Raw genomic sequence first — 17,323 nt, 5'->3', positions numbered from 1 at the left:
TTCCTGTATATCCATCTTTAATTCAGAAGTCATCCAAATCATGTCAATTCTTGACCAGGATTTATGGCTATTTGGGTAAAAGGTATATTGTCGATTTTGAGGATTGATTTCTCTCCAGACATCTTGAATTCCAATTTCTTCTGCCATATCAAAGAATGTCTTGGGTAGTCTTCTTCTTACGGGTTTTCCTGTTTTGCTACTTTTGTAATCCATTGTTCCATCTACTATCACATTAAAGTCTCCTATTAAACAAATATTTTGGTATTCCATTTCTGTTAATTTCCTGTGTAATCTTTGATAAAATTGTTCTTGACTATCATTTGGGGCACAAATTGCCACTAACAGTATTTGTTTTTGGTGTAAATATATTTCAACCATTACAATTCTTCCTTCTTCATCTGAATATATTAATTTAGAATCTATTGTCTCTTTAATGTATATCGCCACCCCTCATTTCTTTTGTTGTGCTGATGTATAATAAAGCTTCCCCATTTTTGGGTATTCCAACAATTTATAATAGTGTGTCTCTTGTAAACAGATTATATCTATATTTAATTTCTGAAGTTTCCTAAAACAATTATTTCTTTTTATTGGGGAATTTAGTCTGTTTACGTTTACCGAAAAAAATTCATTTTTTTTCTCCATTTCCTCTTTCATTACTTGTACTTTGATCTAGTCCAGTGGTTCTCAACATGTGGGTTGGGACCCCATTTGGGGTCGAATGACCATTTCACGGAGGTCGCCAAACAACGCAGTCCACCATTTTTCCCCTTTTCCTTAGCTGTGCTACTCCCTTTTATTCTATTGGCTTTTGAAAGCCAATAGAATAGACTCTCTTGAATAGAGTCTAATTCTATTGGCTTTCAAAAGCCAATAGGAATTGTCCAGGCTGTCTCTGCCCTGCTGAGCCCGCCAAAAATCCCATTCTGCAAACAGTGCTGCACCAGTTGAGTAGTCCTCAACTTACGACCGGTTGAGTAGTCCTCAACTTACGACCAGTTGGGGGTTGCAGCATTAAAAAGGTTGAGAACCACTGGTCTAGTCGATCTTGTAGTCCTTTGTTCTCTGGCAGTTCCTTCTCCTTCACCTGTTTGTTCACTTTTCTCCTGCTGTTGTTCTGCTTGTGCCGTTGTTCCTTGGGCCGTCTCTCCCATCTGCTTATCCTCTTGTTGTTGCTGCAATCCTTCATCCAAAATTACTCTATTTCTTACTTCAAACGCAGCAAGATTAGCAAAAATGTTTAAAAATATGTCAGATAGATGTTGGAAATATAAATATAAGTCAGGCACATATTATCATGTTTGCTGGACATGTGATAAAGTAAATAATTATTAGAAAAAGATACATACCTGGCTAGAAAAGATGTTGGGAGAACATGTAGATTTTAAACCTGAACTTTTTTTATTAGCTATAATGCCAGAAAAGACTAACAAACAAAGCCTATATTTGATTTTGCGTGTCACAACAACACAAGAATTATATTTGCGTAATATTGGAAAAATGAAAAAATACCATCAGATGAAAGAAATAATCAAAAAAATACTAGAATATGCAGAGATGGACAGATTGACTATGAGACTGAAAGAAAAAGAAGAAACAGAATATTATCAAATTTGGGACTTATTTTACTGATGGCTAGAGGAAAGAATAAAGGATTAGGAATTAAATATGTATTAGCGAATGTAAACTCAGACAGCAGGTTGGTTGAAAAATTATTATTCTATGTATGGAAAAAACTAATAAAAACTTAGTTGACAAAGAGGGGGAAATTATCTTAGATGAGGATGAAAAATTAAAAAGATGGAAGGAATACACTGAAGAACTTTTTGAGGACACTAGGGATGATATAGATATGGGAAGTATAACAACTGGACCAAATATCACTATGGAGGAGGTTGAACATGCAATAAAAATAGCAAAAACAAGAAAAGCCACAGGACCTAAAGATATCCCAGTAGAAATTTTAAAATTTCTGGAAGATAATGGGAAGAATTTTTTACTGCAGCTCTTCAGTTGGATATATGAAACAGGAAAGATACCAAATGATTGGCTAAAATCAACCTTTGTGACAATCTCCAAAAAATAAATGCAAAGAAGTGTACCGAATACAGAACAATAAGCTTAATGAGTCATGCCCTGAAAATATTCCTGAAAATAATTCACACAAGAATATACAACAAATTGAAGAGCATCCAGGTAACATACAATTTGGTTTCAGAAACAATCTTGGTACACGAGATGCGCTATTCAGCATTTAAGTTCTTGTACAGCATTGTAGAGTGAAAATCAGGCTTGTCAGATGCTATATTTTTTTTCTTTCCTGCTCTATGGAGTAGAGAGTTAGTCTCTGACAGAGAGACTAAAAGCATTTGAAATATGGATTTACAGGTGGCTGTTATGTATAAGCTAGGTTGACAAGATCAGAAATGAGGTGATAAGCCGCCTGGGAAAGCCAAAGGAAATAATCAAAACAATTTTAAAAAATGAAAATTAGAATATTTTGGACATGTGATACGACACCCAGAAAAATACGGCATACTCCATTTAATCCTCCAGGGAAAGATTGAAGGCAAACGAGGTCCAGGCAGAAGAAGAACATCATGGCTTCAAAATCTAAGAGATTGGTTTGGACAAAACTCAGCAGCACTTTTTCATGTGGCTGCTGATAAAAACAGGATCACCAACATGATCCCAACGTCTGATAATGGATATGGCACAACAAGAAGAAGAAGATGCAGGAAGACAGGGCTCCATCTTTTACACTTGGTTTTGCCCTGCTGGTGGACCCTGGAAAAGGTCGAAAGTCACCCCATAGAGGCAGCAAGCAAGGAGAGGACTCTTGTTGATCGGGGAGGGGGGTGGCAGCCCTCCCATTTGATCCAAGGAAGCCGTCCAAACCAGCAGGGGAAAGACTGGCTGCATTTGTGTAGCCAGTCCGAAGTTGCTGACAACAGAAGACAACAAGCACTACCAAGCAACTTTACAGCAACGTGGATGAAACTGGGTGAGATCTGATCTCTCTTTATGATTTTAAGACCTCTTCCTGAAAATCTGCCCAAAGCACTCCCCCTGATGAAAGAAGGAAAGGGAATTTCTGCTCCATTCCCTCAGAAAAGAAAAGCGGCAAATTAATTACTTGGGGAAAATGGCAAAACCTATAAGACTTATTTGGAATTAATATATACATACAGCTTGAAAATTTGGGGACTAAAAGTGTTTTTAAGATCTTTTTTATAAAAAAAAGACTTGAAAAGTTTACAATATAAGTTTTGGATCTAAAAACTGGAAAATGGCATTGATGACATTTAGTGATGAATTATAGCACTACAACGTATTTATGCCTAAAAGAAACCTGTCTCGAAGCCCAGACCTAAATAAGATTTTGGCTGGTCTTGGAAGCTTTTACTATTGAGAATTGCAGCTGAGAAAAAAGTAATTTGGAGGCTGTTTATCTGTGTGGCAGAGATGATAACAAATATTCTAATTTGGCCTGTCTGAATTTTGAACATAAATACTGACTTTCAGAACTGTATTGTGGATTTATTTTCTTGCAGAAGAAACATATGGAACACTTTGGATTATAAATCTTGATTATTAAACAACCTTCAGCTTTAAATAATAAAACACCATCTTTAATATCTGTTCCCAGTAGCCTTAACTTGCCATATCACCAAGAAAATACTGATGAACCACAGAAAGAAATTATCTCTGTGTTCAAATTAATACAAAAAACAATTATTTTAGCTTGTGATCAGATTAAAAATAACATAAAGGAGCTAAAAGAACAATTTTCTAATTTAAATCTACAAACTCAGAAAACAACTACAGAGAAGGAACCAGAAATCCAGAAAATAGAAAGAAAACTAGAGAATGCTGATACAAACATTGATGATGTAAAGGAAGAAACCAATGACCAGGCTCAGATAAATGAAAACTCAGAAGACACAACAATAATATTGGAAATGGAGAAGACATTTTACAAACCAAGGTTTCAGAACTTACTGGATGACAAGGAAGGAGAGCTGATGGAATGGAAGATAAAGTCGTTAACAGAATTGTGGGGAACTGGAGAAGGAGGGAGGCGGTTTAATGAATATCAATCGGCTAGCTCTTCCAAAAACACTTTAACCAAATTGTTTCTATTGTTTCAAATAATATACAGAGGAATATATAGAGGAAGAATTATTTGATGATCCAAATGCACTGATTTGGAAAGTTAGTTGGCAAAGAAAGAAAACTAGAGTAAGATTGAAGGAAACAGAAGCTTTGACCTATTAGAGGAGATGCTATATTACTAATTAGAGGTTTGAATATGGTTAAGAATAGATTGTTAGAAATAGAAGTATTATTATAACTAGATAGTTAGGATTTGTAATCAGAATATATCTTGGTATGAAAAGGGAAATAAGAATATGCTAAGAACTTTGAATAAGGGATGCTTTTGGTTGCCCAAATATAACTTGTTTTGAAATTATAAATGATTTATTTATTTATTTATGAGACTTATATACCGCTTTAAGTGCAAGCACTCTCTAAGCGGTGTACACCAGTAAGCAATGTATATATATATTTTACATTGCCCCCAACAATCTGGGTCCTCATTTTACCTACCTCAGAAGGATGGAAGGCTGAGTCAACCTTGAGCCAGTGAGATTTGAACCGCTGACCTGCTGAACACAGTCAACTAAAGTGGCCTGCAGTACTGCACTCTAACTGCTGCGCCACCTCGGCTCTATTGGGATACTTTGAACATGGATGGGAAATTAAAATTGAAAAAAGTGAAAATAGGATATGGATTAAATAATTGAGTACAAATGCAATTAAGATATGCTTTGGTTAGAAAAGATATTTTAAACTGATATTATTGGTACTATTAGAAAAATGTAACAAATGTTGATATGCAATTGTATGTTTACTAACAATAATAAGAATTGAATTTGCTTTGTGCGGAAAAATGGTTATTACCAGAAGAAGAGAGGATGTACTGGCGGGTGTAATATTGGACTTAGTTGGAAGAAGCTTATATGTACCATAGAATCACTAATAGACTCAGTCATCATGTTGTCTATTGAGCACTTGTTTGTGAAAATAGAAAATTAGTAAAACATTTATAAAAAAGTAAATGTAAATGTAAAAAGTTGAGATCTGATTTTACTGCAACAGAGTTGGAAGTCAATGTCTTTTGTTTCTTTCCCTCCCTTTCTTCACACATTTTTTGTTTTCCCTTTCTCTACTGTTGTCCCTTACTATTTGCTTTTGTATTTTCACATTTTATGTTATAAATGAATAAAACTAGTAAACAACAACAAAAAAAGAAGCGTTTGTGTCTGGCTGCAACTATTTTTCCCAATTCACTGATAATTATGTTAGTTAGCATTCTAGTTCTTTCTTAGTGGCTTCTTTCTCTTCAGCCCTCAAAAGGATAGGTTTGTCCCATGGCAGTCCATTTATTCTTTCATGGGTCTTCAGACTTCCTGCACTTGGCCCACGATCTCCTGGGAACAACCAAGCCTCAAGAGCCAATCTTGTGTTGGAAAATTCAGTCCTTACATCTTCATCTCTTTTTTTCTTTGTACAGCTCTTTCAAAGTCTCTGTCTTTCTCCTTTTTCTTGTTAGTTCAGTAGAAGCTCCAATTTCCTAAGAAAAAATTGTAAGATCCCATGTTGTCATTTCTGAACTCAGAGTCCACTTAATGTTTAAAGGTTGTATGTGACAGATTATTAGAGAGCCATAGGTGACTGCAGGCTGATACAGTTGAAATTTTTACTTTTTTGCCTGCATTTGTATGATGGTGATGCCAGAAATTCTAGACAGCTTGCAATATACAAGACTAATACACATATAAAAACAATTTGTACAAGCAAATAATAATGAATAAAATGATTAAATACTGCTCATAAGCAGCTGTTTGAGTCATTAGATGAGATCTTCATTCCTCAATGCCATCTAAAAGAGACTACCTTTATTATTTTTCTAAAGTCCATAAAGTTAGGAATGCATATAACTATGACAAGGAAATGAGTTTGGGGGATTTAATTTTAGAATAATTTATTTAATACAATAGTTGACACATTGCCATATCTTTCTGTGAAGTGAACATATGTTGATGCAAACAAACAGATGTAATGGTATAAATGAATATGTTCTTTAGGGGACTGAAGAAAACAGTTCTCATGATCCAATGCTTGTCCTCTGTGTAAAGTGATTTATTTGCTTCTTTTTGTTACAATTTCCATCTCTCAGTTAAATGTGAATTTAAATTCCACACCTGCCCCAATTATTACTAGGATAAAGGTTTGTCTGAAGTTCTGCAATGGATGAGAAAAAGTGAGCACAAATTGGTATTCTCTTTGAGATGTAGATTCAAATACATGCAGGGCCCTTCACCTCCCCTAACCTAACCTAACCTAACCTAACCTAACCTAACCTAACCTAACTTAACCTAACCTAAGCTAACCTAACCTAACCTATGGACAAACATTTCACGATGTTATTGTTTTCTGCTGAATCAAAGGCAGATGGGTTAAGAAAAAATCTACTCAGTGGTGGGCATAGTTTAAAGTTCATTAAATTGAAAAGCCTCTTTTGTCAGTTACTTATAAATCATTAGAAGAATCCATGAAGTCAAAAGAACAGAGGACAGAAGGTATAAACAGCAGATGCAATAGCAATAGACTGAGATTGCATTGTCTTTTCTCCCCTTAACATTTAGGTGACCTGTGAGGTAATTAAAAGTAATTGAAAAATTCCATGTTATTTCAGACTGTTTTAGGAGACTAACTGAGTTGTGAAGAATTATAGATAAGGCTTAACTGAAAAACACAATTGCAGCAGCTTGTCACTTTTAGGTTGTAATACACATATAGTGTGTGGAAGGGATCAGAGCACAATGTAAGGGCTCAGTTTCAATCCTCCCTGCTTTTTTCAGTTAAGTACCAGTAAAAGTTTTCCTGTTTGTTTCTATGGGTGGCTGTAGGGAATCTGGCAGTAATGGACTATATCAGTCCATGTTTTTTGACCTGGGAAATTTCCAGATGTGTCGATTTCAACATCCAACTTCTCCAAGTAGCATGCACATGATCAAAAATTCTGGGACATGATGTCAATGCTTTGAAAAACAGCTACAGTAGATGTAAAAATATCCAGTCTGTAGAAAGAATGGAACACTTACTAATGTCTGATTATTTCCTGCAAATGTATAGGTAAATTAGGTAAAAAGGGTGTCAGACAACAAATTTGGGGCATTATTAATGCATATAAAATGGTTGCTTATTTTATAATATTATTGAACATTTACTGCATAAGAAAGAAGGGAAAAGAACTTGTGGGATATTCTGCCTCATGATCCAAAATAACTAGTAGTTTTGGGTTCTATGTCTCTTTATAGAAAAAAGCTGAGATTCTAGCCCTTGGTACAAATAAAGCCCACTTATCTATTATTTATCTACTATTTTATCACAGAGGTGAAGAAAGTGATGAAAAATATGTTTTGAGTAAAATCAGATGAAAGGCTAATTTAAGAATTCCAGAGGAGATTCCAGGCCCTTGATTCCAGGCTTCCCTGAATAACACATTGCTAATGTTCACAATCATAATATATGTAACTAGGTCATTTTTCTGCTAGGTGCATTTGCTAATTTTTAGAAAGTGCTGCTTTCCTATGTGAAAGTATTTGAATTTTTAAAAAATAATTGAGTTTTTAAATTTTAAAATGTTTGAGCTTCTATATTTCAATTAAATTAGTAGAAATGTAATATATATTCATCTTGCCCATACTTCCAGCTCTGCTGTATTGGAACAACTATCCAAAGAGGCTTTAAAAGTTACTTGGATAATTGCTTTGTTTAAAGTAGTAGAACATACAGATAGGTTTTAATAAGGAAACTAATCTCCTAGGTTTTTTTTTTTTTTCATTTTTCTTATTAAGAAAATAGGTGGATAAATGTAAGTGGTGTCATTCACCTTTTAAAAAAAATTCTGGCAAGGTTTTCAATATAGTTTTCTACATATCATATTGAGAGCAGAGACAAAATACTTACCATTCAGGAGTTAAAAGAGTCCTGTCTAAAATTAGGCAGTGATTTGCACTTTTCTATCTGAGATCAGGTACAGGATATGTCTGAGGGTTAGAATATGTGATAAATGAAGTGACTAACTAACTTCTTGCAGCCAAAAGGAAGGTCATGACAGGAGATGAAATGAACTGTTTGAAGATTATAAGTTTGACATGTTGAGAGTTTGGTGGCCCCTGAGCAAAAGGCCACCACAAATCAGAAGGCACAAATATTCCAAAATGCCCTGCTGGTTGGCTGCCATGATAAAACTGCAGCACTTTAAGGGAAATGGGACAGATAAGCAATTGTTGTGGTACACTCCCTTGATCATTTAGGGAGAGAACTCCCTTCTGATGTGTAATTACCTTCTGAACTGAGTTTTCTAAATTTAGAGCCAGACACTTGCTTTTATTATCATAGTTTATATTGCAAAGGATCATCATACAAAATTTGCCATATAGTAGAAAAGTTATTGAGAAACATTAGGTCAATAATGTGCGGTTTGTGAGAGTATGCCATGATTATTCTGATTTGGTTCTTTGCTGGCAAATCCTAGACTCTCAATTATTATGGCCAACACTTAGAAGTAACTTCAGATACCACTACCATGTTGATAATAACAAATACAGAAGTCTTAGAATAGGTTGTAATGTACTCTATTCTAGAGGAGTTAAGTATTCTTAAAGATGCTTAGCTATATCTGACTTCAATTTTACTCTCTGATTTTCAGTTCATGAGTGAAAATAACCTGCAAAGTATTTTTTTTTCTTCCACCTTCAGTCTGCCAACTGTATCCTTCCTTTATGCACTTGGGGAATGAAACTCTAGATATTTAAATAAAATTGAAATAACTGTTACTCAATGTATTGGCATAATGATCCATCAAAAATCATCACAATTAAGTCTCTTTTTAATACACGGTTGAAACTAGTCTCTAATCTAGTATTTTATAATAATGATATTTCCTCAGATTTGCTTTTCTTTGTCTGATGTATTATAGAGGCACATAAATTTGTAAATTATGTCTATAGAATTATAATACATAATCAATTACAATGCTAACTTGGCATTGCTTTGTTATTGTACTTGTTAATTATTGCTAAATTTCAATGAGAATGTAAACAAGAAAATGCTGACTCCTTTCTTTCTTTTTTCTTAATTTTCAGGTTGGGGTTCCCCATGACAGTCATATCCTGTACTATTGGAATGTGTTATCTTCTTGTTGCTCATGTTGTATTGGGTTGGGCTTAAATTTTATGTGTTGATCATATACTATATGATCAAAAGAGTCTGTCAATCTTTTTCAGCTTTTGTTAAATTTTTGGGTCACTGAAAGAAAACCAGATTTTTATTAAAAAAAAAAAAACCGCTCTAAATTGGCTTTCCATCGTGTGCAAAAATCTAGTTTCTAAATTAAATCAAGCATCAATTTTGATAGCACAAATTTAGTCTGTGCTTCTATTGAGACTGAGATAAATATAACCACAGGGAATGCAAATCACCATAATTTTACTTAATAAGTGTTAGCTCTATGATTACTATGTCAAACTTTGAAGGGTTTGTACTATTTTATATTGCAATTGGAAAGATTGTGGTCTGAAGAAGAAATGGAACTTGATAAAAAGAAGGAAGAGATGCTGCCTAGGAAACAATCAGACAAGAGAGGCAGGACACCCCAATGCTTAAAGACAAACTTATGAAGGACCCACCCTAATGGATCAAGCAGTTAAAAGTGTTTGTGAGAAGTTGCGTCTTCAGATTCTATTAATGCAAGATTTGCAAGATTCTATTAATGTAGCATTACAATAAAGTAGTAATATTTCCTGTCTGATTTACCCTGGAGGGCTGATAGCACATTAAAGAAACTGTTAAAACTAGCTTAAAATCCTTCTCTTTGACATGTCAATTTGGGGTCTCTGGTTTAAAATGGCACAGATGATCAAACATCATGTATCCTTTTGAATAACGTGCTCAGGTCCTAAATCAATGTTCTTATGATGTGTTCCAGATGGACTTCCTGATAGTAGTTACAGCTAGGTGAAATATATTCCAGGATAAATTTTCACACCCGTCCCCCCAAATAATAATTTGGTAAGATAATCTGACTAACCAGACATTTAAATATTATCTTTTAAAAATATGCTTGTGGGTAATGAAGCTAATTAAATGCTAGGTCTATATTTTCTGTAAAGATCATTATGCAGTAAGGATAAACCTTTCTCCAATGATTCATCCAAAATGTTCTCAAATGAGGGAGATTTATTAATTAACATTCAAATAAATATACATACTTTCATAATAATATATATTAATTGAAGCATGAATGTATATGGGATCATATTTTCTCCTGAAAATTTGGATTGCTAAATCTTGTGTGTAGTTATGAGTAAAGATTTTGCTATTGCAGATATTTTCTCTTTCTCATTTGGCCTTTATTTTGTCTTGGTGATATGTTTAGCAATTTGTATTGTAAGTTGCTGATATTCACCTTATGCTTACTGTGATAAACAAATAAATAGAGACACTTCGCATAATAAAATTACTTCATTGTTTTAAAATAAAATAAACAACAATTTGAAATTGAACTTTGGCTCATAATTTTCCACCAGTTTCAGAAGAATTGTTATTCATTCAAATGCATATGTATAAATAAAATGAGCTATATTTTGGACAATTATCAGGGGTATTTACCTAAGGCTATGTGTAAACAGCTTAATTTTAATATATTTAGTGATCAAGGATTCATGCTTGCTTATTGTTGCACTGGCTAAGCAGGACAGTTTAAGAATAGCAAACTGGTTAGAATATTTTTTCCAAAGCATTTTTATAGATAGAGATTGTAAATACAGAAGTGGAGAATGACACCCATAGATAGAAGTAGTACATCCTTTATGCTCTCATATCATATTTCCAAATCTAGGAAGAGTTACTATCCCTTTAATCCCCATGATCCAATGAATTGCCTTTCTGATTACCTGTACCATTTAAAATGTGACTTGGCTCTTAATCAGTACTAACATCTCCATGATGTAATAAAACGGTATTGTATTGTAAGAAGTATTTTTTCCCCATATGAAGATTATTCTTTGGATTGTGTCTACTGACTCTTATAAGCCAATATAGGTATCCATTCTGTAATGGTGGACATAGCATTACAGTGCTGCAATGCATATTTCATCTCTCTCTCTCTCTCTCTCTCTCTCACACACACACACACACACACACACACACACACACACACACACACTCACACACACCATACATCCTACCCAATGCACTGCAGTGTCAGCTACGTGGAAGGAGAAATCTGAAATATGTAGGATTTCCCATTTTTCTCATCAGATAGATGAACTTCTTATCTATTATGTGTTATCAAATAATAGTTCTGCTCTTATCTCAGTTCTTAGTTCTTAACCCATTTAGAAAGATTCTGCCTCAGGAATTAAATAATTTGCCTCTGCCTTGAAATCTTTCATATCCTTGTTATTTAATCGTATTATATTGGCTGTTCTAGGAATTAAATAATTTGCTTTAAATTGGATCCAGATTTAACATTATTTAAAATAAACCAAATGAAAACAGTACATTTATTAGTTTTAGTTTTGCTAAATATGATAGATGCTATATAAGAATCCATGATAATGTTATTCTATTGTGACATTATCATGAAAATAATACATTACATTTGTATTGTAAAGTTATATAATTTGATCATTTGTGCAATGATGTTAAGTATGTGATGGCAATATTATGAAAGTGAAGTCCTTGTCTTCTCTCTCTGAAGATGCCAATGTCAATAGGATTCCACATATTATTTATAGAGTTTTTATCTTATTCCTTAGTTGATAAACTAATTGATAATTTGAGACATCATGTTTTATACTGTTTGAGTTCCAGTACTAAGAACTTTCAAAATTACAATCTGCATTTTTAGAGTGACAAAGTACAGTTTTCCTTTTGTATTGAAATCAGTGCATTTGACATTTGGCTAACAGAGAATGGGAAGATATACAATTCTTTCATTCATTCTCAGTAGCTATCTGAAAAAAACCCATACATGTGACTTACTCACAGAGAGCTTACAGTTAAGTATGATGAGCTTAAAGGATTAAATATACTGAATACAACAATAGGATTATTTTCTATTGTAATTTTTTTATAGATTTAAGAAATCAAGAAGACTACAGTCTGTATTTTTCCAGTGATGTACCTCACAATGAGAAAAATGTCATTGTAAAAGAAATTTTGTAACAATATATATGATACCTGTCCACAAGCATGTGGGTCTTTTTCTTTTCTTAATGCTGGCTTGCAGATTATATTCCTTAAATATAATTTTTAAAAACAGCAATATAAAAATTCAACGTTTGATTGATTCTATTCTGCTGGCTAAACAGTGCAGTTCTTTACTGAAGACTTACCTAATTGGATATTCTAGAACAGGGCTAGTCAACCTTTTTATACCTACCGCCCACTTTTGTATCTCTGTTAGTACTAAAATTTTCTAACCACCCACCGGTTCCACAGTAATGGTGATTTATAAAGTAGAGAAGTAACTTTACTTTATAAAATTTATAAAGCAGAGTTACAGCAAGTTAAAGCATATAATAATAATTACTTACCAAATACTTTGTCGGACTTTTGCTAAGTTTGGCAGAATAAATCTTTATAAAACAACTTACTGTAATTAAATCTATCTTTTTATTTATACTTTGCATACATAGAAGCATGAAGTCTGATGAAATTACATTTAATTAATTAAATTATTAATGAGATCCCTGAGGCTGATGCTGCGAAACTAAATACTGGATATCTGGCTCAATTTTTGTAAGGAACAAATGAAGGTCTCCTCTTTCGGAAATATTCAGGCAGTTTCTTTCTTTGGTCATAATATGATTATCAGCACTAAAGCCTGATTCCACAAGATATGAGGTAGGGAAAGGTATCAATAAACTGAATATCATTTTCCTCATATTTGGATATAAGACAGGCATTTTTTTTTACTTTGCCATAGGTTTTCATATCTACCACTATCAAATTTATGTTTACTTTCTTCATCATATCTAATTTCTAACAGTTCTTGGCATGTTGTATCAGCCTCTTCAATATTTGTGGTAAAAGGATTTTTCATCCAGTCATACACCTTCAATTTCAAAATATCGTCCATGTCCAATTTAAGTTCGTTGAGGTGGCTACTGAATCTGTCAATATCCTCTGGAGTTACATCATCTTTTATAGATGATAATTCAGGAAACTGATGAAATTGTCTCTTCAATAGATTATAATGAAGTAGTTCAAGTTTGTCAATAAATAATGACACAATACTTTGGCAACCTATAAGAGTTTTATTAGTTCCTTGAAGCTGCAAATTGACATCATGAAATCTCTTGAAAATATTTGCCAAATAAAAGGCATCATTCTTTACTGTTTTTAACTGTTGAAACAGATTGGTCTCATTATTACTTTCAAAAAATTGTATGACACTATCATATAATGCTACAAAACGAGCCAAAGATGTATCCTTTGACAGCCACTGAACTTCTGTGTGCAAAAGTAATGTAATAAAATCTTCATTATTGTCCTGGCAAAGCTGTCGAAACATTCTATCATTTTTTGCATTGGATTTGATCTTGTTTATGGCTCGAATTATTATAGTTAATGATGAATGGAGACTTGTACTTAGATATTTTCCTACAAGATGTTGTCTGTGCACCACACAATGAATATATAAAACATTTGGCACTTCTTCCTTCAAATAAGCAACAAATCCACAATAGCGACCTACCATTGATGGTGCTCCATCAGTAGCACATGCAACAATATTATTCAAAGTAATATTATTTTTTGTAAAGTATGATTTCACAGTATTAAATATAGATAATCCTCTTGTATCTGTAATGAGATTTATTGTGGATAGCATTTCTTCTCGTAATGTATTGTTTTCATCAAAATAATGTACATATGTCATCAATAAAGCATTATTATCTGCAATGGTAGACTCGTCCAATTGCATGGAAAATGAAGAGTTTTGGAGAATACTTATCAGGTTTTTTTCAACATTAACTGGCATTTCTTCAATTCGTCGCTTTACTGTGCTATCGCTTAGGGGCAACATTTTTAAAATTCAGGTATATCCTGATGCATTACTGTTGAAATAAATTCTTTTATAGAGGGTATTATTACAGTTTCTCCAATATTATAGCTTTTACCACTTTTTGCAATTAATTGTGAAATGCGATAAGTGGCAATTAATCCATCTTCATTCACTGCATGTTGTTTCTTAAATGATGCAACGATTGTTGAACGATTTAAAAAGTTTTTATATATTTCCTGAAAATATTCAATGGGCTTGTCCTTATCATTTGGATGCTTTGTAGAAAGATGTTCTCACAATCGACTTAGCTTCATTGCTTTACTGAATAATGTTTTATGACACAATAAATACATTAGATGTTGTTTATTTACAACAGATTCTATGAAACCCATCTTCAGATACTCTGGCAAATAGCCACGAGCGTATTTCTTTTTTTGAGACATGGACTCACAATATTTTGTTTGAAGTTGTAGGCACGTGCTCACTCTCACAAATCTAACTGTGTACTGACCAGTGCGACCGCAAACAAAAGAGTCTGCGCCATGTATCGTCTGTTCATGCCTCTCGCGCATCGTGGATTGGGTTGGGGGGGCGCCGGCTACCAGCTCTGCTTGTCTGTTACAGCTGGGTGGTATGGGGGGAGATGTGTGAGCTATTCTGAGATGAGGCTCTTTTGTTTGCGGTCGCACTATAGCGCCATTTAGTTTCATTTATGTAACGTGAACTAAACTTATGCGCGGGTGATACAAATAGTATATTTTCAGAAATTTAAATTGTCACAGAGAATTTTATGAAAACCTAATGAAAATGTTTTTAAATAATGCTATGAAATTTTTTTAAAAAGTCAATTAAATTTAAAAAAAGGAAAGTGCTTCAGTATCGGCCAAAACCCCTACCGCCCACCATAAAAGCTGGAACACCCACTAGTGGGCGGTAGGGACCAGGTTGACTACCACTGTTCTAGAAGCATTAGATTCTATTAGATTTCTGCTGTTCCATCAGGCAGAATGACTTTTTGAGACATTATAAACAACTAGAGAACCTAGGATCATCTTTTTTTCCACATATAATATAGGCTGGTCCTATTCTCGCTTCCCTAATGACCCTCAGCAGAGCCCCAGTGAAGCCTCCTATTTCTCCTTCTGCTTGGCTGATTCATGAAACTGCTATCATTTTGCCAGGGGAAGCAGGAACAAAGGGCCTTGAAGAAAACTACACCCCCACTCCCCATCCAGCTTTTTTCCCAAGGGCCCCCTTCTTCCGGGGAGAAAGAGTGCTTACCTAACAGCACATCCAAACCATCCCTATCTTGCAAATATGCATCTGAGTCACTCCCTGTTGTTTCTCCCTGCCCCTGCCCACTGTCATTGAGAGATTTCAGATTTTGGCCTAGGTTCCAAAGCAGCCAATCATTGCTTGCCAGTCAGACCTTGTTACCAGTTGTTTGAATGCAGAGGCAAGAGAGAGGCAGGAAAGAGGACAGGGATATGCCTTTCCCATCTTTCCTAGTACCATGTAGCCTATGGGGTTCTGGAAAATGTAATTGGAAATCATGGTCATGTGACCATGGCTAACTATGACAGTGATGCAGTGGCCACAATTTTGTGAATACATCTTATTTGAAGATCCTTGGTAATGTGTTCTGGATCTTGGATGCATTTTTTTTAACTCAGCCTATTTGAGATACCTTGATTAAAAAAATGCTGCCCTGTGATGTACCATTTCACCCAATTAAAGGTGACAAACGAACAAAGGAGTTTTGGTAATATATAAATTAATTCTGGTAAACTGCATGGATTCTCCAAAATTGTTATAGGCAATTAATTTTACTTCCCAACCATGCATTTAATATAGTTAAAATGATTATTTTAGTGATATTGAAGAGGTTAAGTGATATTTAAAAGCAATAATTAAGATAATTTATATCTAAGTTTATCTTGCATGCAAGCATATCCTATAGATCAATTAATTCTGATGCATAATAATAGTGTTTTATAATTTCCTCTTTGCAACAATCACAACTTCATATTGAGAAATTTATGCTGGAATTATATGTCTTCAGCTAACCTTGTGAGGGTTCAGCTAAGCTGGATTGAACCTTCTTAGTATTTAGATGGGAGACTATTAGGGCTGTAGGGTAGGGTGGAAATTTGTAAAAAGGCAGTGACCAACCTCTTCTGTACTTTTGCTAATAAAACTGCATGGTTCTGTCCATGAAATTACATGGAGTCAAGCTTGACGTGAACATGATTTTATCTTTACCATTATATAATCTAACAAACTTGGCTAGAATAATAATGATCAATGCAATCCTGAAAGATGGAGGCAAGTAAATGGATTGAATGCAAATTTTGTCCCCATTGCTTTGTTATATAGTGATGATTAATGATCAGTTGTTTAATGAGTTTCACATATTTAAATAATTTTATGCACAAATGTGACATATCATATATAGTCTTGTAGTATTTGCAACTGGTTATTGCAATATACCAAGGAGTGTACATTCTTCCTGCAGTCAGTGGCTATATCCTCATCCACTGTTTTGATTCCATTTCAAAACGTATAGCTCTGTAGTATAAAACTACACCTCAGTGTTACTATTGATCTGGCATGCATTTATATGCTCTCCAAAGTAATGGAAAGGCAGGAAGCTTACAAGTTAAATTAAATTAAATTAAATTGTCAGTTAATCCTGCCTACCATATACTGAAGTATCCTCAAGCCTAATGGCATTTTTCTGACATGAAGATATTAAGTTCCTACTCTTTCTGTAATTGCTGTAATGGATCTTGATAAAGTACCTGCCTCCTATCCTTTATATCACTGGTTGCTTTAAAAAATTGTGGACCAGGTTTTGATTAGGAAATAATTAAATTCACTTCCTCATTCTTTGTCACCTACCAGAGATAAATAATTATGCTGTATGTTCTATGAATTGATAGAGAAAACAGACATTTTCCAGTATTTCTCATAACGATATCATCAGTGGTAAGATTCAAATATGTGAACAACCGGTTCATTCTGGGCCTGGGCAACAAAAAATTAGTTATAGGTTCTGCCGAACTGGTCGAACAGGCTGAATCCCACCACTGGATACCATTAAAAATTCATGATTCTTGCATAGAACATGACTATACACAGCATAATAATGTATAGAATAATAATGTACAGAGG

At 34.0% G+C, this 17,323-nt stretch overlaps 1 protein-coding gene across 2 annotated transcripts in view; it reads left to right on the top strand.

Moving 5' to 3' along the window:
• OCA2 (OCA2 melanosomal transmembrane protein) overlaps window positions 1-10,581 on the top strand; it is a 348,360-nt gene extending 337,779 nt beyond the window's left edge. For both annotated transcript variants that reach the window (XM_039319662.1, XM_039319661.1), the window contains one exon: window positions 9,222-10,581. In XM_039319662.1, coding sequence (XP_039175596.1) covers window positions 9,222-9,306 — 85 coding nt within the window. In that variant the 3' untranslated portion in view covers window positions 9,307-10,581. The remainder of the gene's footprint in view (window positions 1-9,221) is intronic.
• The last annotated feature ends 6,742 nt before the right edge of the window (window positions 10,582-17,323 follow it).

This window comes from Crotalus tigris, unplaced genomic scaffold (genome assembly GCF_016545835.1).
Source record: "Crotalus tigris isolate CLP2741 ecotype Arizona unplaced genomic scaffold, ASM1654583v1 scf7180000023606.2106662, whole genome shotgun sequence".
Lineage (NCBI taxonomy): Eukaryota > Metazoa > Chordata > Lepidosauria > Squamata > Viperidae > Crotalus > Crotalus tigris.
This window is presented reverse-complemented; position numbering and strand designations above follow the sequence as displayed.